Below are 26,657 nucleotides of genomic sequence, written 5' to 3' on the forward strand. Positions count from 1 at the left end.
ACCAGCAGTACAGTGGGAAAAGAGAGTGCAAAACAAGAGTATATATACAAATAAATTTACCAATTGAAATAAAATATAATAAAAAACTATTTGAATAAGATAAACATACTTTATACATGTAACTGTCTGTTTGTAGGTGACTTGTGCATTAAAAAATAAATATGACTATACTATGACTAAGTATGTGCCAATGTGCAGGGTTCCTGAGGTAACCTCTGCTCCCCTGAAGTAAGAAAGGCTCAGTTTGTGAGTAAAATAACATTTTATTTACACCTTTACATTCCACTCGCAAAGAGAAAAGTCCACTGGGAGTCCGGCATTCGTTCTTCACTTGCTCGCAAAAGATATGATCTGCTCCTGTAACGAGAAAAACAAACAAACGCAATCAACAGTCGTTGACCTTAACAAGCATATCCGCACCGCGTTCACACTAGCTCCCTGTCCCTGTACAGTTTAACCACCGTTTCTGTGGAGTCACTTTATCTAGTGAAAACGATCCAAGGTTGGGCTACAACACCATCAACCTGGCAGCGAATCGCCTCTGGACCAATCAAAGTCCTTCTGCTTCTGCATCACTTCGCTGGGAACGAAGCCATTTCCCATGGAGTGGTCGGTAATAAAAGGGGTGTGAAAACACGAGCCAACACCACTGTCCGCTGCCCCGAGGGCCAGCCCTGCACAACCCCACCCACAACCTTTCGCTAACACCAAATTTGGGGGCTAAACTTAGACACCGTAGTAGTAGGTTCGGAGCCCTTGGAAATTATAGATGTCGCTGCAGTAAGCTCCATGTAATCAGGGCCGCTAGTGGGAGCAGGGTGGGGTATCACTGGTACGGGGGGGGGGGGGGGGAGGGGGTGAAGAGGTGGGGCTTTTGCGTTTGACAGGTGGCCGATGCTGGTGCTGAGGGGTGCACTTTTGCGGACAAGGAACATGATGAGAGGGCCGGGCGCCTGGCTCTTGAGGTCGGCATGGCGACAACGAGGGGGGAAGGAGGGGGGGGGGGGGGAAGGACGAGGGCTCACTTTAAGTGGTGGCAGCATGTTGGTGGCCTGCAGGCCGAAGGTACGCAGGAGGACGGCGGGGGCGGCGTTGGTGGAGTACAGGCGCTTCATGAGGTCGATGGCGGCCATCATGGGCAGGTTGTGGCGCTGGCGCTCCGTCTCGTACTCCAACAGGTGCTGCATCGCTCCTGGAGGGGAGACGGACAGGATCAGCATTACATGGTCAATGGACTGCATTTATATAATGCTTTTCTAACCAGTGGCCACTCAAGGTGCTGTACAATATTGCCTCATTCACACACCGACCACGGTGTCAACCATGCAAGGCGAGAGCCAGCTCGTCAGAAGCAGTTAGGGTTAGAGGTGTCCTTGAGCAAGACACACTAGGAGGAGCCAGGGGTCAAACTAGCAACCTTCTGGTTACCAGCCAACCCGCTCTACCTCCTGAGCCACATGCCCCCCAAGGAGCGGGCTCTGTCGAGACAGAGGCGTCTGCCGCCCATTTTGCTTAGATTTTTTAGCAGGATAATGACATCAATCAATACATTTACGGATGTCAAGTACATTTACGGATGATGTTTCCCCGGAACAACCAGGTTTTTATGTGTTTTTGAAGCACTAGGCCACAGAGCACTGGGCGCACACACACACACACACACACAACATCAAACCCCTTGTTTACTTAAACCAGCCTCAACCCTGTGCACTGTTGCACTCAGGGCTCCGGCAGTGGCCAGCTCTCCTGGCTCTGGCTGCAGCGGCTCCGGCTGCAGCCCAGTGAACTGTTTACAGTGCTCACTGACCCAGGTCCTTCCCGTCGAAGGCTGCGCTGCCCAGGACCTGCGACAGCAGCGCCACGTCCCCAAAGCCCAGGTTGGCTCCCTGTCCCGCCAGGGGGTGCACGCGGTGGGCCGCGTCCCTGCAACACACGACAGAACCCTCAGCGGGACATGGAGGAATGATGGAATACCAGAATTATTACATTAAAGTTGGAGTCTGACCGAGCTCGGGAATCCAATCAAAAACAGATATTCTAACCTCATCTGTCGTATTCCTATAGCTCGCCTGCACGCTGTCCATTTGTCTATTTAGGAAGTTGGTCAAAACCTGGCAGCAGCTTTGCAGTCGCTCCGATTTTTGGATTGCATGCTTTGATTATTCTCGGCCGCACGCCGAAGCTGCTTCGGATGGCAGTTTCTGCTAGAGCCGGCTATCATTTACTCACAACGAGAGCCTTTAACAGCACACCAGATTAACCCCTGCGCCGCACCACCCAGCTCACCCGATGAGGGCCACCCGGTGCCTGATGTACTCGGCGGCGTGACCCACGCCCAGGGGGAACGTGAGCCGGCTCTTGGGCCCAATCCCCGCCACACTGGGGGGCAGCTGGCGCGGCGAGCCGGCAGATGGCATCAGCACCGAGAGGGCGTTGCGGAACAGAGAGCCGGCCGTCTCCACCAGCTCCGACTGGTTCTCGTTACTCCACTGGGGACGGAGGGCCAGGAGGATGGAAAGAGAGGGAGATGTAGGTGGAGAGAGGGAGGGAGAGATGCAGGTGGCGAGATTGGGGGAGAGAGGGGGAGAGAGATAGAGATAGGGGTAGAGATAGGGGTAGAGATAGAGACAGAGAGAGACACATGACTGAGTAGCTGAGTTGAGTTACAGGAAACAAGGACCAACTATAGAGATTGTTCTCCCTCCCAAGTGGACCAAAAAGGATTAGCTGACAAGAGGAGAAAAGCCATTGTGTGCAGGCCAGAGTACTTTTCCTTTCCCCTCCGTATGGTTTGGCAGTGGCCGGGCAGCAGCGCTAATTAAAAGAAGACGCTGGCCGGGCCTTGCAGTTGAATTAGCTCCGTTTGAAAACATTCCATGCAGTAATGGTCGACACTGGCCGGCCACAGGTTTAATTAGCAGACCAGGCCCGAAACCGAGCGTGACTCAGCCCGGCTGACCCCGTCCACTAGCAGGGCCCATAAAAATAGCCTGCTTGGGAAAAGAAGGAGTTTCTCCCCACGGAGGACGAAAGCGTAAGGTACACTGTATTGTTTGAGAACAACACATCAGCATTGTGTTGTGAGGGGGAGAAACCGAGAAACCGTACACGGTTCTAGTTAAAACGATATATTGGTTTTATGGGTCGTATTACGAGGTACATTTGGTGAATGTAAATTTGTATCGTCAGACCGTGCCTTTCCACCCGTCTTAAATGTGGTGCGCCATGTGTTTTTTTACTGCTTTGTTCAAAATGACATGTCCTCACTGTTCTGCTTAACACAGCGAATGAGGCCAATGGAGAGAGACGCTTTGGTGTCTCAGTAGTTTGCATGACTTTGAACAAAAGTCAGAGCTGCAGAAAAACAAATGACAGCGCAGGTTTAAACGAAAGAACATGACATCACCAAAGTCATTCATATTTTCGTATGTCTGGGGCCGAGCTTTAATCAACCTTGAATAAGATAAGATGTGCTTAAGATAAGATGTGCTTCATTAATCCCAGACAGGAGATTAATTCAATCAGTATTATAAAGTTCCCTACCGTGAGTTTGACCCCTTTAAAAAACAAAAACAAATTCCCATTCATTCCGTCTATCGCGGTATAAGCGTGTACGGGTTCAGTACGAGTCATTCTCCCTCATGCTCATCCCTGAGGTGAGCAGACGCCAGGCTCCTTACAAAGGCAGAGTTGACGGCGTCCACGAAACTCTCGTCATCCAGCGCCAGAAGATCCTCTGCCTGCCGGTGGCTGGTGGACCACACCAGGGAGCTCTGAGTGTCCGACAGCTGAAACACACACACACACACACACACACACACACACACACACACACACACACACACACACACACACACACACACACACACACACACACACACACACACACACACAGAAGTCACGATCACACCCCCCCTCCCACAAGGACACAACAATGGCTGCCATTGTGGGACAGGGATGTTATTCTGGGGGTTGGGGGGGGGTTTACCGGTAACATGGCGATGGGTCCGGTGGGGAGGAACCTCTGCCATGCCACATTGTTCTCTGTGGGCTGGAGGAGCAGGACCAAACAGAAGGAGAACACGATGGTGAGTAATTACACGCCGGGCTGGGCTGAATAGTCCAGGGCTCCTCCTGCGGCTCCCAGGGAGGAGCGTCTGCCTGCTAGGCTACACTACATTGTTCTCTGTGGGATGAAGGAATAGCGCGCGGGGAGCGGAATCGCTGCGTCCCAAATTACAGCTTGTGTGATTGTCCTCCTGCAATCAAAATACACATGGACGGGAGGAGCAATTTGTCTTGTTTTGGTGTGTGTGTGTGTGTGTGTGTGTATGTGTGTGTGTGCGGGTGTGTATGCGTATGTGTGTGTGTATGCGTGTGTTATGTGTATGTGTATGTGTATGCATGAATGTGTGTGTGTGTGTGTGTGTGTGTGTGTGTGTGTGTGTGTGTGTGTGTGTGTGTGTGTGTGTGTGTGTTCCCCATTCAAGGTCCTCCTGGGGTCAACTTTCAGGAACCCAAACCCTAAAACCCAACCTTATTCCTAAAACCAAACCCTCTCAATAAAACCTAACCATGAGACCACACCCTGTGATTGTGGTGTGTGAATGTGTGTGCGTTTGTGTTTGTGGGCGTGTATGTGTGGGCGTGTCGCTGTGCGTGTGTGTGTGTGTGTGCATGCATGTGTGTGCTGAACGGGGTCATCGCCGGAGCTTCACCTCTGACAGGTGCAGCACGGCGACCACGGCCGACTGGTCGTAGTTCCACTTGACGGTGGGTATTCCTGAGTCCCGTCTCACCATGGAGTTGGGCCCGTCCGCCCCGATCTGAGGAAACAACATCAGCTGAGGACGAGACAAATCCATACTCTGCATGCCTGCCATCTCCTGCAGGAGATGGGAGGCAGAATACACTGTTGTGCTTCTACTACACCCTACCACTACTATACCCACCAGGAGTCTGGTGTGGTGCCACTACACTACTATACCCACCAGGAGTCTGGTGTGGTGCCACTACACTACTATACCCACCAGGAGTCTGGTGTGGTGCCACTACACTACTATACCCACCAGGAGTCTGGTGTGGTGCCACTACACTACTTTACCCACCAGAAGTCTGGTGTAGTGCTACTACACTACTATACCCACTAGAAGTCTGGTGTAGTACCACTACTATACCCACTAGAAGTCTGGTGTAGTATCACTACTAAACCCACTAGAAGTCTGGTGTAGTACCACTACTATACCCACTAGAAGTCTGGTGTAGTACCACTACTATACCCACTAGAAGTCTTGTGTAGTACCACTACTAAACCCACTAGAAGTCTGGTGTAGTACCACTACTATACCCACTAGAAGTCTGGTGTAGTATCACTACTATACCCACTAGAAGTCTGGTGTTGAGGGTCTCCCCGCTGGCCAGGGTGACCTGGACCCAGGGGACGCCGTTGACGGACTGATAGGGTGTGGGCCAGGTGTACTGGACCACCCTGGATCTGTACTTGACCTTCACATTGTCTGGGGAAAGAACCAGGAAACAAAGGTGGGAACTGGTGAGAACAGAATATATACATTTACATTTAGGGCCTTTAGCAGATGCTTTTATTCAAAGCGACTTACAAAAAGTACATTTGTCAGAAGAAAGAGAAACAATATATCGCGGTCGGTACAGTCAGGATGTTCATAGAACAAAGTGCCAAGCACAAAAAATTGTTAGGTTAACCCATTCAAGTACTATTTTTAAATGCAAGGTCATACAACATACAATAAGTGCATACATTACGTGCCAGGACGTACAACATACAATAAATGCGTAAGAGGGGTGTGGGGGGGGGGTGTTGGGGGGGTAATAAGGAGTCTGTGTGAAACAAAAGCACCAGAGCTCAACTGGTTACCAATCACGGTTTCTGAAACCATAATTCTGTGTCACATCCTGGTCACACTTCGCTATTTGTTTCCCTCTTAAGAAAAGAAAACGTGAACAGAGCTCAGGGAAAAAGATTGCTAGACGTTGGCCCGTAACGTAGGCTGTGGAAGATCTATAAACTACCTCGTAAAACACCATTGGTTTTCTTTGCTGGCAGAGCGCAGGCCTTCCTAATGACCTTGGCCTGCCGCACTGCATTGACTAATAGTGTTTATCCACTGACACGCCGGGCCACACTCGACACTCACTGCCAGCTCCTTTGGGGTTTTTCTGTGCGCTAAATTACGCCCCGGTCTTGCCGGCTTGGAGCGACGCCTGTCCGCAGATCGACTACCGGTTCCCCAAACACGAGGGGCAAATACTGGCTAGCGAGTGACTTGAGCTCTGCATGTTCCTGGCTTCACGACGGGACGTGCGCCACGTGAGGCCAGGTCGGTTGCGCACATCTGTTGTTTGGAGAAAGTACAGCAGAAAAAATATTCTGTTCTCAAACGCCTGTTTATAAATATGCCGGTTCCACTGTCAAGCACGTGGCTTGGAGGCAATTATTTGTTTATTTTTAAGGTTGGGTTTCTGACCGCGTAAAAGGTGGCTTGATTGAAAGTACAATACAGTGTGGCGCACACAAACAAACACACACACACACACACACACACACACACACACATACACACAGACAGGGCTTCCAAGGTGACAGAGCGGGGAAGCACATGGCGTCTTTAAATAAGTCCCCAGACCGCAGCAGCACGTGCGCTCCTGTGGGGATGCCAGGTCACCGAAGGCCCTTTGAAACGGCTAGGAAGAAATGATGTGCCTGATTGAAATAGCAGGGAAAACAGAGAGGGCTCCAAGAGCTGCTCCAGCCCTTCAAAACAGACACTTTGTGGGAAAAGCATAAAATAAACAAATTTCCTTTCGGGAGACAGGATGGGAGGAAGCGGCTGAAGTTGGCTTCTCTGGAGGACTCTGCCCATTAAACCTTAATGGATAAATCAAAAGGGAGGACTCCTCTCCATTACAAGTGCTGGGGGCCCGGGGGGGCAGAAAGGAGGCTTTGCTTACCGGGGAGGCTGTCCAACTGCCTGGTGAGTGCGGCCACAACTACGTCGTTCTCCACGATGTATGCCATCTCATCCTGCAGGTCCTCCTTATCGAAAGTAATCAGGGCATCCGAGCAGGCATCCCAAACCTAAATGAGAGGCCAATTATCCCTGCGGTTCCACAACTCTATCCTTATATTCTGTCCCTTTTCCCTATATATAGCCGGGCTGCAGCAGCACCGACTCATTGAACTGAACACATCAAAGAGGCCGCTGTAGGAGGCTGGCGAGAGGCTGCCGCCGGCAAAAGGATAACATCTCTCTCTGATGCCTGTCGCCAGTACTACGCTGCGAGGCCTAACTGTGGCAGCGGACGCTTTTGTTTTGATGTGGCCATGTTTGAGTCGGGACATGCTTTTCGCAGAAACACAAATATAAAAAAAAAAATACATATTTGTGAACATTACGGTAAAAACAGTATATGTGTCCACAAACGAAGAGAGGGCACGATTATGTTGTCATTCTAAATGTATGTTAGTTCAGTCCTGAAGACACTAAATGATTTGCACCGGTGTGTGTGAGTGTGCATGTATGTCTGTGTGTGTGTGTGTTTGTGTGTGTGTGTGTGGTTGTGGGTTGTTTGTACAAGACTAATCCTCTCATGGCCTGTAACTATAGCGACAGACCCCATCATTCTGCAGCAATATGGTGCCACACTCCTTTTCCAACGTGCCATAAAGCGGGGGGGATATGCCCTCCAGAAAACCACTAATGGCTGTGGTTTTCCAACCTGCGATAAGTGGTGAGGAAAAAAAAGATTTATTGTCAGAAACCACAAAATTCTTCATTTCGTGTGAAGGAAACCCCATGTGAAAAATAAAACTTGCTAACTGCCGTTATTTATCACTTTAGGGAGAACTTACACATTCCTCGTTACTGCGTCCAATGGGGAAATAGGATTGGAAACGAGGGCCTGATAAACACAACAAACATCTGATCTTCATTCTCACAGTCGATTCGCCCTGTGTTTACTACGCGTGAGACGGTTGGAAGTGGAGCGACCGGTCGGTTGTGTTGTGTGGAAGGACTTTAATTTCACGGTGCCCTTAATTCCCCCCAGCACCCAGCGGCCCGGCACAACACGTGGACGACTGGGGCCAAATTGGCGGTGGAACGGGCTAAGGAATTATGGGAGAGGTATATCACCATAATCACCGTACGGTACTCCATGATAACATCCTGTGCCAGGAGAGAGAAGGCCGTGCGGTCAAGTGTTTGGTACGGCCTCGCCACATCTTAGCGGGCACGGAGCGATCCTGAGCCCTCAGCTGTTAAAATAGGTCTGAGCTCCAGATAGACTTTCATCTCCGTCCCGTCTTTCACATGAGCTCTCGTAATTAGAAGATGCACCAGGGGAATGGAGTCCCAAAATCCAAAAAAGATTTATTTTTCATAACAAACATGATTTGGATAAATAAACACCGGTATGCTGTGGGCCTAAATGAGAGAGAGGGCTGAGTGCAATGCCAGGGTTCAGTCTTTTATTTAAATAACCCGAGTTGTCCTCTGGGGCTCAGAGTGCCATGTTGATTCCATTTGCATAGCCGCATAATATCAATTTGAGCAAAAGAATTGCATGCATGCCAGTTTAAACCGCCTGCTATGTGTTTGCAATGTAAATGTAAACAATTATAAACCTCAGCCAAATAGCACCATGTGACTGAACTGATTGAGCGGTTGTTTTAATGGCCAAAATAAATTCCTGGAGAATGCAACCATAACATCGAAAAAAAGAAAATGATTAAATTACTGCTTAAAAAAGGTGAAAAGAAAGGCTTGTTTTGGAAGCTTTTTAAGAAGCTTCTCTTTGCTGAACTATTTTGAGCATTTGTAGACTAATTCAACAGAAAAATGAAGAAAGCCTCACTAGTGTTTAACAAGTGACACTGTTGCTTTCAGATCCGATTGGGTTTAATAACCCAGTTTACTTGACAGAAGCAGCACTTTAAGCTCCGATGTACAAAATACTCTTTACTGTTATCTAACCCATTATCAAACCACCACCACACTTATGACACATGCACCTCCTTCCACTTCAATTATGCTCCATCCCAGGATAATAGTTTCAAACGATCCCCACAACAAAAACACGCTTATATCTTCTGTTGAAGAAATAATAAACAGTGGAAAATGTTTTAGCTTGTGTCAGCTGATTGAGACCACTATAGATGATCACTTCCTCCTGATGATAAATAAGGAATATATTATACTATGCTGTACTGTCTTGTTTCTTCATTAAAAACAAAGCCTTCAAGTCAAGCACTGTACACCCAGAAGTGACATACCTGCATCTTCTGATACGGTTTGCACCTCATTTTCATGATGTGGTCCCACGCTCCAATGCCTGTAGGTACAATACATGTATGTTAGTTTCACACAAATCTTGCCATATATTATATTAACATTATAATTAAGACAAAAGAAAAAAAAGGCAAGTGACTGATAAAAGATCCATCAACTAACAAACACTAATAGGAAAGAAATAACTTGGTTAATAAAGTGGTCATGTGGTCTGCATTAGGCAGGGCGGTTTCGCCACTTCAAATCTTTTCAACTTTACAGAGAAATCAATGCATTATTATTAAATTGAAATCTTGAATGGAGGTGGGGAGGAGTGAATATTGATTAAATGATACACACGCACACACAAACACACACACGCACGCACGCACACACACACACACGCACACACACACACAAGATAGCTTTCTTAGCATCTTACTTCTTCACACATTTACAAGTAATCAATAGGGAACAAAACATAGATCTAATCCTTCAGATTTGATTGGGTCATGTAAAAGGGACAGCACACCTAGCCAGTTACTGTACACAGCAGGAACACAAACAGGTTGATACAAAAACAAAAAACAGTAATAATATTTTTACGTAAAAATAAAAAGTCAGCTGTAACAAAGGTTATGCTGATCAGATTTGGCAATATCCAATGACCAGAGGCTAAGTTCCCATACTTTGTTGAATAATAGGAATAAATGTAACTTAATAACGTCTTGGAAGGTGATGGGAAAGGAGCCCATCCATAACTCACATGATGACTGCCACACCTGTTCCCTGCTAATTCTATCTGACCAGACAGGGACTGACCCCTGCCTGTGTGGTGGGAAATATTTAGCCGATAGAAATGCTCAACCATAATATCAGGCACAAATCTCATAAAACAACAACTTTTAAATACAAAATGTTCCCGGCATTGATATGAGGTTTACTGGTCATTTATCAGATAAATGAATGATGACGCGTCAGTGATTGCAGTACAGGTCAAATAAATGAGCAGGTATGGGTTAGGTTAAAGACATACTTACTGAAATTGAAATTGAATACTGCTGAAATTGAGATTTGAACCAATAACCTTTCAGCTGAGAATCAAACCACCTTTCTGATATACCCATATACGTTGTGTTCATAAACTGTGAAATACCGTACTGTTGAGGAGGGTAGCAGAACCGGGGCTGATGGAGCTCACTCTGGTGCTGTAGGTGTCAGGAACTCTGTCCATTACCTTCTTGTTGCCCGCCTCAAGCAGCAAAATCTTCCTACCCTCTAGGTTTGGCTCCATGCCTTGAAGTGGGGGGAGAATAATCGAAACAGAAGTGATGAGACGTTCAACGTATTTTGCATGTCTTTTTAAAATATATATGTATATTAAAAGGCAATGAGATGTAGATATTATAATAACTCATGCACTGCTTTATAACATAATGCAATCTGTGTATGAGTCAGTCACAAACACACATAGATTATTGGCACATAAGACAATTCAAAGAGTGCAGCATTCACCCAAGGAACATGCCATGGCGGATCCAACCATCCCTCCTCCGGATATAATGACATCATAAACTTCATCCTTGTCTCCGGTGTCGGTACCCACTGCTCTACGACCGAGGATGCGACTGACAGCAGACAGTTGCTGTAATTGAAAGAACTTATTTCGCACCAAAGCCGCTTTTGCTAGACTGTGCATTATGGTTTCAATACGCAGTTCAAGATGTGTCCGACATTTGAAATAAGTCCCAAGGTAAAGATCGTTTTATTCAACTGTTTTGGACGTGTCTCCTTGAATAGGTCCTATTAATACCTGCTAGTAACCTTCTATAGTTCTGCCATGTTGTGTTGACATAAGAAAGAGTGCGACGCTTGAGGAAGTACTTCCTGTATCTGTTATCCAATCAGAAAAGCGTATCTTGCTCCTGCAATACTCTATTTGGCCACATGTGGAGCGAGAACGCTGGAGAGAGAACGCTTTTATCAGGTCCTTTGCCTTTTTTTTTAATTCTTACTCCAACTATTGGAACAATACCACCCATACCAGACACCTTTTTCGAATAACTGTCTTTCCTAATCTGGAAACGATTCTGTGAACTGTAGATTGCGCTGGAGAGTTTCCCATCCATTGCACAGGTTCGTTGGCTATCGTTATGCTTTTTCTTAGCTTTTGATTTAGAATTAATGACTCCGTTAAATGATGTTGATTTGATATTCAGGTCTTAAGATAACGTTTGGTCACAATATAAACTATTAATACATCCAGTCTGCCTCTGCTGGATAAACTTTCTCTGCCACATTCGCAATGTTGAGGAAGCGGATACTGTCACCATGGTAACCAGTCTGCTTGGTTTATCTCTGCTGGACACTGAGTGTTGATGTGGAGATTCATAATGAAGCTTATTTCAAATACAACTAAACGTTTATAAATCGTGTTCTCATTTCTGTGTATGTATCTATTAACAAATATATTACAGCAATGATGAATGATTACAGCAATATAATGAATATATATATATTTTTTTTTTTTTCATTGACACATTATGTTTTCTCCCTACTAGTATGCCCAATAAGAATATAACCACCATGAAGCTGGAGGCCATGCTGGTGGAGGGCCTTAAGGCGGATCAGGACTTCCAGCAGCAGCTGCAGGCCCTGAAGGAAGCCCATCTGAAGCAGCTCCAGGAGACACAGAGGAGACAGAGTGAGGAGCTGGAGAAGAGGATTCACAGAGACGCCCTGCTCTCTACAGACAAGGAGGACACGTCTGAGGAAGGCCGCAAATTAAACGTGATCTTCAGGCCGTCAAGGTGACAAACAACAGCCACACACACTTTTTGTCCCTTGTGTTTTTTTATTGTGTATTTGAATGATGTTGAATGCATTTTTTTTTTATTCATCAAACAAAATTAATATTTGTAAATGTGTTAACCCTAACCCAAACCCACTTTCCTGTCGGTCTTCAGTGTCCCGTCTCTACAGGACCAAACACCCATACAAGTATATTAAACCAGTTGTTCCTCCCACACATGTGACAGTCTAAGGAGATCCAGTTCCACCTCGGCCCTGGCTTCAGGCAAGGGGCCTCTTCCAGAAGACCAGCCGTTAAGAAGACCTGCCCTATCCTCCCCTGCCCGGGTCACCTTCCTGACCGGCACTGCTCCTAGCGGGACACGCCCCACGCAGCAGACCCCCCCGTCTGTCACACAGTCCTCTCATGAGCACAAAGAGCTGGCGTGGGCAGCAGAGTGCCAGAAGAAGTTCCGCGCCCTCCCGGTGCCGAGTCACGTGACTCTGCCGCTCTATCGCCAGATGACAGAGCTGCGGGAGACCAGGAGGAAGCAGTGCCTGGACCAGAGGAGGGACTTCCTGCTCTCCTCGCAGAAGCCCTTCAGCTTCCAAGAGAGGGAGAGAGAGAGGAGAGAGAAGCTGATGGCCATGTTGAGTCAAGTCGCGCTGGATAAAACGTCAAAACTGCAGAAACTGACCGCATCCACCGCCACTGCGGGGACCGCTGCATCGGTCGAAAAAGCAGAGCAGGCTGACGTTTCTCCTCCTGACAAAAGTGAGTGGATGTAGGAGTCATTGATTGATTGGGTTGTGTTTGTTTCCAGTAAGAAGATAATAGTTTATTATAAGATAATACTTCTGGGTAATGAATGAAAAATCTAAATATTTAAAGGCTTATTTGTTTGTTATGGCTACAATAAAGGAGTAGGTAGGGGATAGTACTCCAGTATGTCTAGACTGGAGACAAAGGGGATGGAAGCCAAGCACAATGTGTATCCTAAGCAGTGATTCCATACAGTTATATGTTGTTTTTCTTTATAGATGAGGAGCTACGCAAAAAGTCCAACAACGGCATGTTCCCACCTCATGGTGGGAACATTAAGAACTCCACAGCACCAAACAAGACCAGAAACTCCCCAACCAGCAGCTCCAAACCGCGTTGCTCCGACCAGACCAAAAAGCAAATGCTGGGTTTTCTGGACGAGAAACCCAGCTTCCAGCCCCGGATCAGCCAGCAGGTCCCTGACTTCAGCAGCCGACACAAGGCCTTCCAGATGGAGGCGCTGAGAAAGGCCGAGAGGAAAGACTCCACCAAGTGTCAGCCCTTCCATCTGCGGACCTCGGCGCTCTCTCTGAGGCAGAGCGTGGCAAAGCCCGCTAACTCACAGGTGCGATAGCTCCACACCTGTCTCAGAAATCTGTATTTTATATCATTTTAATGCAGATTTTATGCAGATTGCAGTATTCAAATTTTCTGTTGTGAGTGCTATAAAGAAATCATAGTTTTACAGTTTAACCCTAAACTGATGTATTTGATAAATAAACAAAAGGACACGCTTTATTAAAACAATGTATTCTCATATTTTAGGAACCAAAAATAGGAAACCATTTAAGGAAAAGCAAGTCATTTGGCTGCTTAACCTCGCTGTCAACAGAAACACTCCCCACATACATCAGCGACGCCACGAGAAAGCGTGGGATGGCCATCAGGTTTGGAACATAGTGCATTGAGTGCAAGCCACAGCCACAGTATGAAAGGCAGATATATTTACAGTATCACTGCATGGTTCTCAGTATCTCCATGCTTTCCTTCCCCAGAAAGACACTAGAGATGAAAGAGAGCAAGAAAGGACAGAGTGCCGATTGGATGAGATCTTTCCAGATGAGATCTCAAGCGATGCAGAAGACCGTCACTGTACGCGCAAAGGTCACTGACCCCCACAGCAGCCTCAAGGACATGTCCCTTGAGCAGCTCCAAAGACACAGGTGAATAGGACAGAGCACTGAGTGAGCACAGAGGAGCCATCACTAAACAGAGTTGTGAATATCTGTTGTTGATGTGGTTGAATGCACAGGGCGGCAGACCAGCAGAGGGGGAAGGAATACATAAAGGAACTACGGGACATGAAGGAGCGGGTCTCACAGAGGCCTTACCTGTTTGAGCAGGTGAAACAGGTAAAGCACCTGGGGATTCAACAGCTGTACATATACATACAATGTGAGGTGAATCGATACTGTACACTACTGTCTTAGGTGGTAGTGGTAGGGTGGTTAAGGTGTTTTACTCCAAGACGAAAGGTCCTGGTTTCAAATCCCCAAGTCTGAGGTGTACATAGCAAGATGCCCAACCCCTACCTGCTCATTAACAACATGTAGCAGAATAAAATGGTGGATTTGTTGTTAATTAGTAAATAGTTCTATCTATGGTTTTGTAATCATTTTGGCGTTATTGTTTCCAGAAGCAAGCCAAGGCCCAAGTAGAACGGACATACAGGAGGAAGCTTCAAGAAGCCGGTTTGAACGAACGTTTTGTTGAAGCGACATCTTGATCAACATGTCAGCGACAGAGACACTTAAATACTGAAGTGCACCCGAAGAGGAAGAACGAGACCTCAGCAACGACACGGATGTCCAGAGCAGGTGCACGGCACCAAACACACATGTCTTTGGTTCCACAAAAAAACGGTTGAAACTCACTTGTTTTAAAGGGTAAACTTGGACATTTTCCCTTCAAACAGCATGTTGTACCACGGCGTCCGGGTAGTACACGAATAGCAGCGGCTCAGAACAGCCAAGGCCTCTGTGTGCCTCGGTCATGTTAATGTTACATTACATAACATGGCGGGTCTGCCCCACAGACTACGGTCAAGAACACGCAGCGATCTGCAGCCAAGTCAAAGTTTGATGTAATTACACTATAGACATTTTGGAAAACCAAACATGTCTGACTTTAGGGTTGGAAAATGTAGACGAAGGGAAGAAAATTGAAGACACCGATGAAAGAAGCGTGAAATTCAAGGGGGAAGTAATGGGATGAGCCGATGAGGGCTCAGGCCGCCTGGAAGTTTTGTGGCCGTGTCTGCGAGAAAACAACATGGTTTGCTAAAATCATTCATGTCAAGACGAACTAACTGCACCAGACATCCCATAGTTTGGGATGTGCTTCTCTAAATTATGGACATTTGGTGTCACCAAAAAGAGGTCAGAAATGTTGTGGGAGGATGAACACTCAGTGGTGGAATTACAGCGCAACCATGTATGTTAATGGAGTGCCACTTTATGATGAAATTATAGTAACACATTTTATAATTACAAGCATTAATCTGTCTAGCTGGAATGTTGATGATATATATTCTGGATAAACCCAGTATGTTCATACACAGAGTACATATATCGTAGTTTTTGCATATTTTTCTTGTTAACTGGTACAACATACCAAGCATTGCGGTTTGAAACATACGTTTTAGCTTGGCAACCTTGTCATACAAGTTTTAATTCAATTTAATGCGTGACTGGATACCACCAAAAAGTCTTCTTTATCGTCAGAAGGCCTAAAAGTGTTCTGATTGACAGGATAGGAAATGCAATGGTACATTGCTGATTTAGTTTGTGGTCTTCAAACTGGTATACCGCTGAGTTGAATGACTGAATCAAATAAATATCTTGTCAACGTACTGGTCCAATGAGGCCAGCAAACATCTGAAATAAAGATTTTGACGGTTTGGTTGAAATTCCCTATTCGCTATTTCTAGAAACAGGCTGCCAGTTAAATAACCAGCCCTCATCGTTCCTCTGCCATCACAAAGAGCATTTCAGTGCAGAACTCGGGCCCCACAGACCCACATCAAATGGGCTTCACAGTGGCCTCCAGTGTGTGGAGCTCCTGCTAAGAAGCCAATTTCCTGGAATTTGAGGGGTTTCTTTTCTTTTTTTGGCTGACCAGATGCAGAAATATGTATTCTGCCGGACCTCGCCTGCCCCGGTCAGCTAGACCTATAGCCAGTGACCGCTCGGTACCGGCCCACTGTCATTATACATCCACATTTTACGTGTTACTATGGAGACGAGTGGAGTTGAACATGGTTATAGGTCTAAGGTAATTGTTCTTTACCCTCACGTCAGAATGATGGAGTATGATTGAGTTTTTTCAGGGGCAATGCAACCTCTGTGTAGAGTCCAGTGTTTGTATATGTTAGCGGGCTGGTGTAGAGATAATTCTGTGTTGCCAGACTGAACTGCCATCCTGCGACGGTATTATCAGTGTTTGTTGAGTTCAAGGACGGTCCTGCTGGCTTTATTTCTCCCGGCTGGCGGCAACTCTGCGAGTTCTCAGCTCGCACGGCTCTCTCCCCACAGAGTGCCAGCGTGGAGAGATGATATATAATCACAGGGGAGCCTTTCTTGAGCTCTCGTACATCACATGACAAAGCTTCAAGGGCTCCGGGAGGGTTGTCATGGGAACCTTGTATTCATCCCCATGCTGCCTAGTGGTCCCTGAGGAGTGTGCTGCACCACCTCCTATTCCCCCGTCGAGTGGCTACAAAATAACCAATCTCACACACACACACACACACACACACACACACACACACACACACACGCACACACACACACACATGCGCGCACAAAATCTTTGATGCAAATTAACACGATGAGCTGAATCCCAGGGCACAACAAGCAAAGCACAAACATTTGTGTGTTGCGCAGGTGATCTATGCATGTGTTGTGCTTTGTTATTTTAAGCAAGCTCTTGTGTTTATTGTGTGTGTGTGTGTGTGTGTGTGTGTGTGTGTGTGTGTGTGTGTGTGTATGTGCGTGTGCGTGTGTGTGGGGGCAGGATTACATTTGGAGCTGAAGGTCTCATTTAAATCAATGAGAGGCTGTGCATGTGCCCCAGCAAATGTTATCATCAGGGCTTTTTGAGGAGCACATAAACAATATAATTCCTCTGGTTCAAGGTGACACGCTGGGCTTTCATTACACGGCTAACGCCACCGTGTAATAATGAAGCTCCCACTCATTTAATGTTGGAAGTGTAGAGTTGAAGAGGCCAGCCGACCATATAGTGATGCACAGTTATTTAAATAGCACCTTTCAAACACAAAAGGCCCTTCAGTGGGCTTCACATGACAGCTAAAGGGCACTCATTAAAAGACACTTAAAGACAAAAAGGAAAAAGGGAAGAAAGCTACACACACTAAAGCTAAATATATACCATCTGAGGCCTGAACTACAGGAGTCTAGTTTAAAATCTACATTGAGAAATCTACATTGAGATGCTACGGGCAAAGTTCATGTTTTCCGTGGGTGCGTGTATGTGCATGTGTGTGCACGTGTGTGTGTGTGTGTGTGTGTGTGTGTGTGTGTGTGTGTGTGTGTGTGTGTATGTGTGCGTGTGTGTGTGCGTGTGCCCCACTGTGTTCTCCCCCTGGGTTCACCTGTAGGAGGAGCTGTGGCTCGTCTCGGTGTAAAGACCACTCTGTCTATTTCTCCTCCAGTGCCACCAACACTAACCCCCCCCCCCCCCCCAACCCAGCGCTGAGGAGCGACAGAGCATATCAAGAGAGAATCAGAGAGGAGAGAGGGAGAGAGTGAAAGAGAGAGACCAAGAGAGAGTGAAAAGGTGAGAGAGAGAGCGACAGAGAGAGAGAGCGATGGAGAGAGAGAGAGAGTGAGAGAGCGAGTGAGAGAGAGCGCGAGGAGAGAGAGCGAGAGAGCGAGGAGAGAGAGAGAGCGAGAGAGATAGTCAGTCAGTGTGACAGATAAGAGCGTGGCGGTGAAACTCTCTTTTCCCCTCTCTCTCTCTCTCTCTCTCTCTCTCTCTCTTTTTCCTTCACTCTCTCTCGCTGACTGCACTGTGGACGGAGGGGGGATAGAGAGACGCAAGTGCACACTAAGGTGTCAGGCAGAGACGCTCCTCAGACTCAAACAAACAGACGCACACTCGCTCAGTCCCACACACACTGACGCACGCACACATCCAAGGATTCCACAGCCCCGGCCGGACCTGCCAGAGGTGACCAGAGAAGAAGAGAGGGACGAGAGGGAGATCTAACTCAGGTACAGTGTCTCATCTCCGAGCCGTGCCCGCCTCTCTTTCATATGTGAACCCATTTCAGGTCAGTTCCCCTCGCACTCATGTGAGACTGGACTTTGTTTCTTGTTTTTCCCCAGGTGGGTTGACCGGCACTTCCTCTCTCTCTCTCTCTCTCTCTCTCTCTCTCTCTCTCTGTCTCTGTCTCTCTCTCTCTGCGTGGATTCTCCCTGAGTGTTGTGATGGGACTGGCTTCAAACAGCTCAGCCTGATCCTGGTCCAGCCGTAGAAGAAGAAGAAAAAAACAGAAACCAGAGATAAAAGCTGTTGTTGTTGTTATTGTTGTTGTTGTTGTTGTTGTTGTTGTTGTTGACATGCAGGCAGGATGGAGCTGTTGACGGAGAAGGAGAAGGAGATGATACGAGGCAGCTGGGAGAGCCTTGGCAGGAACAAAGTTCCTCACGGCATGGTCATGTTCTCCAGGTAAGTTTCCCTCCCCCGTCCTCCCCCCTTCAGACAATTCACTCCCATCCAAGCAAAAAAAACACTGGGATTCGGCAAAGCTTCCATGAGGGAGTCTTCCTGAGTTGTCTTTAACGTTAGGGGGAAAAGGACAGCCATGGTGTTTGACCATGTCCTAAAGGTACGAAGTACGAAAGGGGAGATCTTATACTCCGGCCAGCTTCTTCATCGCACACTTTCCCTCACTCGCAGAGACCAGAGGCTTCATGTGTTGCTTGGCGACAGGCTGCAATAGTGTTCAATTTACTTTGAGGCAGATGCTACTCAGGCAGGCAGTGGAGGAGAGGGGAAAGGAGAAACACGGCCGTTTGAACATCACATGTCGAGGCGGTAAAGATGGCCGGGTGTAAATATATAATGTATACAATCTGTGCACTCCAGCTATAGAGGAACAGGGTTGTGACTGTGCGTGGTGTGTGTGCGTGTGTGTACCGAAATAGGCTGTTTGAGCTGGAGCCGGCTCTACTTGGGCTCTTCCAATACAACACAAACTGCGGCTCCACACAGGACTGCCTGGCCAGCCCTGAGTTCCTGGACCATGTCACCAAGGTGAGTTTCCTGCTCACCACATCCACCGCCACGACATGCATGCATGCACGCACGCACAGGCAGGCACGAACACACACACACACACACACACACACACACACACACACACACACACACACATACACACACACACACACACACACACACACACACACACACACACAGACACACACGCACACGCACACACACACACACACACACACACACACACACACACACACACCATCCATAAATCTGCTAAAACTTGCTGTCAGACAGCGGCTCAAACTGTTTATGTTTGCGGAGGGGCGGTGTTGCACGGTCCTGGTGTGAGTGTGTGACGACCAGCCTGGTGTGAGTGTGTGGCGGCCCTCCTGGTGTGTGATGCTGCCCCTGCCTTCCCTCAGGTGATGCTGGTGGTGGACGCGGCGGTCAGCCACCTGGACGACCTGCTGTCTCTGGAGGACTTCCTGCTGAACCTGGGGAGGAAGCACCAGGCGGTGGGCGTGGACACCCAGTCTTTCGCCGTAGGACTCCCTCTCTTATACACCTTCCTCTTTTTTTAGCAAAGCTTCCCCACCAAAAATAAGCTCTTTCTCCCCCTCGCTCTCGTGTTCTTGACCTTGCCTTCTTTGCCTTGTGTTCTGTCCCTGTGCTCGTTGTTGTCGTCGTGGCCATGTGTTGTTGGGTTGTTGTGTTGTCGCCGTGTCAATGTGTTCTTGTGTTGTGTTGTTGTGTTGTGTTGTTGTGTTGTCGCCGTGTCCATGTGTTGTTGTGTTGTGTTGTCGCCTTGTCCACGTCTTGGTGTGTTATCGCCGTGTCCATGTGTTGTGTGTTGTTGTGTTCTGTTGTTGTGTTGTCGCCGTGGCCGTGTGTGGTTGTGTTTTGTTGTTGTCGTTGTGTGGTTGTGTTGTCGCCGTGGCCGTGTGTGGTTGTGTTGTTGTGTGGTTGTGTGGTTGTGTTGTCTCCGTGGCCCAGGTGGTGGGGGAGTCCCTGCTCTACATGCTGCAGTGTGCGCTGGGTCCGTCCTACACGGCGCCGCTGCGCCAGGCCTGGCTCAACATGTACAGCGTGGTGGTGTCCGCCATGAGCCGTGGCTGGGCCCAGAACGGCGAGCACAAGGCTGACTGACGGCGCCCGCGGTTCCAGACACGGGAAGTTGTTGTCGCTTCAATCACCCCCGACCCCCCCCCCCCCCCCCACCCCAATCCGGGGTTGTCATGCTAATGCGCTACTTGTGTAACGGTTTTCAGTCGTTCCCTCCGAGTACAGGGTGCCAGCATGGTGATGGTGGTGGTGGGGGTGGGTGTATGGTGCAGGCACACTTGATGATATGTGATCGTGGTCGGATCACGTGAAAGTGGGGGACGCTGAGGGGATGGCATTGTAGCCGCCGTGCAATGATGCATTCATGCCAGAAAAGGGGTTCTTGAGGCCCTCGTTATTGGGCGAAAGATGCGGAGAGTAGCCTATGGAGGGTGAAGAAATGCTTTGTAAATATTGGTGTTGATATATCTACTCAAATAATAACGACTGTGGTGATCTTTCGTGATTATTCTTAGCACAATTGTGAAACCCTGGATGTTAAAACTTAGGCATCACGTGGTGTTTAAGCTGTGATGATTACTGTGACCCAAACAGGCGTTTCTAGGTCATCTTTGGATACGGTGCCCGCATTTTAGGGAAAATGTTGGGTTGGAAATAACCCCTGTTTATTGTTACCTCACTTGGATCAACGATGGATCATACAGATATACATCATACCTCTTGTTTTTTTGCATACAACTTTGCTAGATGACTTTACAGTGACTGTTAATCTATTGACAATAGAAAACTTTTTAAATGACGATGAATAGTTTCGGACGAGAACTGTTATTCTTTGATTACTTGGGGATATTTGGCCGTTATTACGCCACTGTCGTGCGCACCTTCTCCTTTTCAAGTGTTCACCAGGCCTGAGCTGTTGGAACTGTTGACTGCTGACTGTTTGCTAAAAGACTGTTATTACCACTTACTTTAAAGTTTGAAAAAGCCAAACAATGAACATCTTCGCTTGAAGCCATTTAAAAACAGCAGCTAATTGGCTCTTTGTTTTAGTTTTTTTTACTCCTGGTCAACGTGAAGTGGTTTGCCTGGGACAAAGAAATGTTGTTCATGTGAAGTACTTAATCCGTCAGAAAAAGCCAGCGGTACCTCGTCTTTAGTTGTGGGGAACAGATAGGCTATCTATATCTATTTTTTCTAGAGTTATGTATTTTATGTTTCTTTGATTATGTCAAGGACAACCGTACTACTAACTTTGCTCTCCTTTTATTGATAGAGGAGACTGTCATACATATATACAGTATATATATATTTATAGAAATATATTGTTTGCTGAGATCGTACATTATGTGTTGCTGCTATAAAACTGTGTGTTTAAGATTCTGAATTACTCATAATGCCAAAACAAGTAGTTTAAGCAACAATATGCCAAGTATTTGAATATAACAATACAACTGTATATCCAAGCTGCTGATATGTAGATATTGTTTATTTTAATTTCTATGTTTACATTTACAAAGGTTATTTTTGTATTCTGATCTGTATGTTTTGTAGTATGCTTGTATGCTAGTATACTTGGTTTACCAAAACTCACACACGCCCTGTTTGTAGCTGTTGTTTTTACTATTGTCTTACTGGTAAATGGACCGATGTGGAGCAATAAAGTATGATTTAGATTATTTTATTTTCATTAATTAAATTAGTAATTAATTGTGCTGTCTTCAAGGTAGCAAAGGCATAAAGAAATCCTGGTTGACACTGGAAGGTGCTGTAAGCAATCCTCGTTTAGGCTAACTTCCTGTCCGTCTTTGCTGTTAGCACTCCCTTTCCTCCTCCCTACGTCACCATAAATGTGGGTCTTGTTTGGCTCTTTTTCTTTTTACTTCTGCCTTTATTTTTTGCTGGGCGTGGTCATCAGTGTAAGCCGTTTCTTGAGTGCGCTGGAATCAGTACCGTCGCCTGTTCTGCCATTGTCAGTCAACACTGAAATCGTGCTGCCTGCCCTTTGACCCACAGGAAGCACCGCCTCTTGGTGGGGTTCTCGCTCCTGATTGGATAGAGTTGGGAGGGAATTCCAGCACATTTATTTTCTGTTTAGAGTGGAGGGCCTGAGAGGCCCATGTGACTGATATGGGTCTATAGGCTTTGATCAGTGATGAATATAGAGCTATTTAACACTTCTTTTAACAAATAAATATTGCTTACAGCACCTTTGATATTGGTTCATTTTTGTATTTGTATTGTATTTTCCATTTGCTATTTTTGTTTTCTTTAGTTTGTGACTCAAAGATTTTCTGCCATAAACAGTGGTTGAACTGTTCCAAGTGTAACTATGATATATTTTCACTGTGTGTGTAGGTGGTGTGTTTAAAGTCTTGGTACCAGTAATTTGTCCTATGCAGATGGTTGTTGTTTTGCGTAACCTATATACAATGAACTTGGCTTTTTGGCAGCTGTGTTCACCAACCGCTTCGTTTGAAACTTCTAGAGCATCCAAGCGTGCTTCTTGGATGTGTTGACGTCTACCTCATCTTACCCACCACGACTGAAGCCACGCATTAACATTTGAACCAAAATAATGACCTCCCATTGGACAGCTACGACGCAAAACACACATCCCTCAAGCCCATCAGCTTGTACATCGGATCCCCCTTAAATACAAGTTGAATACAACTATTGTGTGTATGTGTGTGTCTGTGTGTGTGTGTGTGTGTGTGGGTGTTACTGAGATTAAAATAAAGTAAACATCTGTGACCGTTCTTCTGTTCCTTCTTCCACTCGTTTGTCACGTATGGATAACTGACCCTAACGATGTCTTGCACCGCCGGCGATCTGAAATCGATCATACCACGGCTGATTTGCCTCCCGCTACCAAGCTGCGTTACATAAGAGACTGGCTGCCTCCCCTCAGCCATGAAGACGAAGAGAAGTATATCTCAGATAAAGTGTCAGAGGGATAGACGCATTAGTCTATAATCATGCTCCGGCACAAACACTGTCGCACGCATCAGCAACAAACACTGTCCCAGAGTCAGGATTGGCCTTTTCAGAACGCATGCTAATGTTGCTCCTATTATACCATTATTTCATAAAATCAAAAACACTGCGACATATGTTGACGAGAACCTCCAATACGGCATGTGTATTGCATTCACTTAATAATGCCGTTCAATTTCTATTTCATTACCCATCGTCCTAAAAAGCAGGTCTCAGGCTAGCTGTCTGCTCCACTGCTGGAGCAAGGGGCTGACATGGCCCTAATCCGGCTCTCCTCTCAAGCCCTGTCCCAAAAGTAAGACTTGCTTAATTCAGCCTGGCACAATATGCCGTGTCCCGCTTCGGTCCACACAGACGCCAACGCAAGACTTGTCTTGGCAGGGTTGGTTTTTTTTTTTTATTCCCCTAAGAGAAGCATGTTGAACTTGTCTGAGGCCACGAGAGATGGTTAGATAACCCGTTATGTGAGTAACATTGTCACAGGCTCGTCATTGAGACCACTCCTTGGTTTTGCATACAATGTGCATCTTGTTCTTGCATAATGAACTATCGGATTGCTGTTCTAGTAACTCCTGAATACTTCAGGCGTGAATCTGCTGCGTTGACGTTGGATGGCTGCATGATTGGGTCTGCTTGTCTGAGGAGTCTGAGAACTGGCAACATTATTATTTTTAGAAAGTCTGCAATGGTCAAATGAAATGTGTGTGTGTGTGTGTGTGTGTGTGTGTGTGTGTGTGTGTGTGTGTGTGTGTGTATGTGTGTGGGGGGGGGGGTGGCATGGTTGAACGTCGTCATGGCAACTGTTAGGTGACAGTCCAGAGTGGTGTGTTTGTTTGTTTTTGTTGGACAGGGGGGGGATGGGGGGCTGGGCTAGGCACCACTCATATGATAAATCATATTGTTGGGTGCCGGGGGTTGCAGATGAACTGCCAAATAGGTCGGCGTTGACCGCTTTCTTCCAGCCACTATCCAAGATAGACACTCTGAAATGATGGCACCCCCCATCACCTGCACACTGAAAGCAACAGTGTCCCTCTTTGGATCGTCCACAGCCTCGGGAGGGACTGAATAACCATGCAGGCTGCAAAGGACAGCAGTGGGGTGAATCAGAGCCCAGTGCCAGGCCAACGCCACTCCCAGCACCTGCAAATTAATAACAGATTCAAGCTAATGATACTGGGAATAGACTCTTGCAAAAGAAAGAAGCACATCTGCAATGGCCCATATAACCGTTCGTGTCAAGTTATACAGTGTCTGAATCAATGAGTTAGAGGCACCACAACAGGGGATAATTGCCCCCAAACAAGCTGCTCACTTCAGAAATCAACCGAGAACTTTACTATAATTAGCACAAATATATATATATATATATATATATATATATATATATATATATATATATAATATATATATATAATAATATATAATATACACTTTCCTTTTCTTTGACGAGCGAGCATCTGGGCAGGAGTGAGGGAGAATGCTGCTCGCACCCAGAGGAATTCACCTTTCACTAATCAGTTGCCAGGGGTGACGGGGAAATGTCATGCACTGCAGACATAAGTTTATGCAACGATTAAATCAAGAATGCTTGTTATGTAATCGTGTGCCATATGCTTTGTGTGGATTACAAATTAATAGAATTTAACAGGGAAGATGTGTCGCATGTGGCTCACATGTCCAATGGTCATCCGTCGACAAACTGCCTGCACCCTACTTCTCCATGTTGGGTTTTCCAGCAGGGTCTGTGGGCTTGTTTTAGTAATGGGCCCCCGTTCAATCCCCTGCTGTGTGGACCAAGGAGGTGGGAGGTGGGGCGCTGTGCAAGTACGCCCACCTCAGGCCTTGTCTGTATTCAGGAACACTACCTCAAGCACCAGGCGAACGCTGACGTCTGCCCCTGAATACCATGCTCCTGCCAGCCCTCTCTATAGGGGGGCTTCAGCTCAGGGGTCTCTGCTTCAGGGAGACGGTCTGCTGTTGAGAATGACAGCCAAGACCGAGACAGAATGCACTGAATACTGACTATGGACAGATGATGACAATATATGTTATATATGTATATATATGTGTGTGTGTTTTTCATATCATAACAGTTGCTGTCGTTGTCCAATCGTACAGTTTGTGCAAAAGACGTCCTCTTTTACACATAAAGATTCCGGAAAGCCACAATAATGTGACTAGCGGGTTCTCTGTTGTGCTTCATAAAGAGAAGCTCTGATGAGCAGTGGGCTGGAATAGCAGCAAAGAAAAGACACGTGAAATCAACACGTTTGACTTTAATCTGAGAGCCACATTACTTAACGTTTGACCTTGGTCTCTGACGGAGGTCGATCACACAAGCTGTGCCCCTGTTCTCTGTCTTGAGTGAGATGATAACAGGCATTAACAGCTCAGTCGGCAGGAGGAATGTACTGTATGTTCATATCTGAGTGCGAAAATCAACGGTTTAAAATAAATATTGGAGATAAATAAACAAGAATAGTCATGAATTCAGAAGAAAGGCGTGGAGCAGCACAGGACTGACATATAGCCATAATGCTAAGAGATTAATACAAAGTAAAGTTCAGGTCAAAATAATAGCAGAATAATATTTAAAACATTAACACTAAATGTATACATTCATAAGGGGCATCTGATTTTTTAAAATGAATAAACCTCATCGAACTAAAGGTCACACATTACGAAAAAAGGGAATAAATACTGCTAATGTCTGCATTAAACATATATATGTAATTAGAATCACAATAACATTACATATTAAACAAAGGGCCCCAAATAATTTACAGTCCAACTGTCATTACTTGCATTGTGGTTGAGTTTAAACAGCACAAGTCTTGTTTCTATAGTTCCTGGTTAGTTTTGGGTACAACATTGAAATCTTTGCCTTAGAATAAGGGACGTATACACATTATTGAAGGAAAATAGGAAATTTTTCATCCTTCTGTTTGTCACCGAATAAGACAGCCAAGAACAGCAAACCGTGTTACACAATAAGTCATCTGACCAAAATCAAAAAGCCTGCAAAAGACAAAGTCAAATAAATAATATACAAGTCGAATAACGAAAATGTAAAAAAAACCAAATCCACTGCGAATACAAATACTATAGAAAACAAACTATTTGTGAGAGTGATGGTCACAGTAATGACTGGCATTGACCTGCCTTGTGTTGTATGGTGTGGAGGGGGACATAAACCATAGTGTTGAGATACATTGGTGTCTCTATATTCCACTTCCCTGCACTTTAGTTCTCGGTCCATGCAGCATATTTCAGGCCATGCTGGATTGTCACACATAGGATACAATTAGTCATCAAGGCACGGCAACAGAGCGATGGGACCAATCCACACGATTCTTACAATCAGTTTGGCAAGTACAACCGTTCCATTCGAACAAAAAAGACTGCCTCATACAAAACTCGGAACTATACAGATT

At 46.3% G+C, this 26,657-nt stretch overlaps 3 protein-coding genes across 3 annotated transcripts; 2 read left to right on the top strand and 1 right to left on the bottom strand.

Moving 5' to 3' along the window:
- coq6 (coenzyme Q6 monooxygenase) lies at window positions 1–11,166 on the bottom strand. The gene is made up of 12 exons (XM_084482568.1): window positions 10,821–11,166; window positions 10,467–10,601; window positions 9,311–9,369; window positions 6,988–7,114; window positions 5,386–5,516; window positions 4,719–4,826; window positions 3,989–4,051; window positions 3,681–3,788; window positions 2,287–2,489; window positions 1,808–1,923; window positions 1,026–1,192; window positions 1–357 (listed from the first exon to the last, which is right to left on the bottom strand). Exons 1-12 carry the CDS (start codon window positions 11,002–11,004, stop codon window positions 328–330), a joined length of 1,431 nt encoding a protein of 476 aa, XP_084338694.1. The 5' UTR covers window positions 11,005–11,166; the 3' UTR covers window positions 1–327.
- Window positions 11,167–11,867: 701 nt separating this feature from the next.
- fam161b (FAM161 centrosomal protein B) lies at window positions 11,868–17,566 on the top strand (the record flags this gene model as incomplete). Its single annotated transcript, XM_084481729.1, has 10 exons — window positions 11,868–12,115; window positions 12,344–12,870; window positions 13,137–13,483; window positions 13,684–13,805; window positions 13,914–14,081; window positions 14,171–14,270; window positions 14,555–14,626; window positions 14,657–14,735; window positions 15,050–15,120; window positions 17,540–17,566. The coding sequence occupies 10 exons, from the start codon at window positions 11,868–11,870 to the stop codon at window positions 17,564–17,566; spliced, it is 1,761 nt and encodes a 586-aa protein (XP_084337855.1).
- Window positions 17,567–18,514: 948 nt separating this feature from the next.
- Window positions 18,515–20,310, top strand: ngb (neuroglobin; the record flags this gene model as incomplete). Its single annotated transcript, XM_084481924.1, has 4 exons — window positions 18,515–18,612; window positions 19,092–19,200; window positions 19,587–19,706; window positions 20,158–20,310. The coding sequence occupies 4 exons, from the start codon at window positions 18,515–18,517 to the stop codon at window positions 20,308–20,310; spliced, it is 480 nt and encodes a 159-aa protein (XP_084338050.1).
- Between the last annotated feature and the right edge of the window lie 6,347 nt (window positions 20,311–26,657).

The sequence above is a fragment of the Micromesistius poutassou genome (genome assembly GCF_964030765.1).
Source record: "Micromesistius poutassou genome assembly, chromosome: 17".
NCBI lineage: Eukaryota > Metazoa > Chordata > Actinopteri > Gadiformes > Gadidae > Micromesistius > Micromesistius poutassou.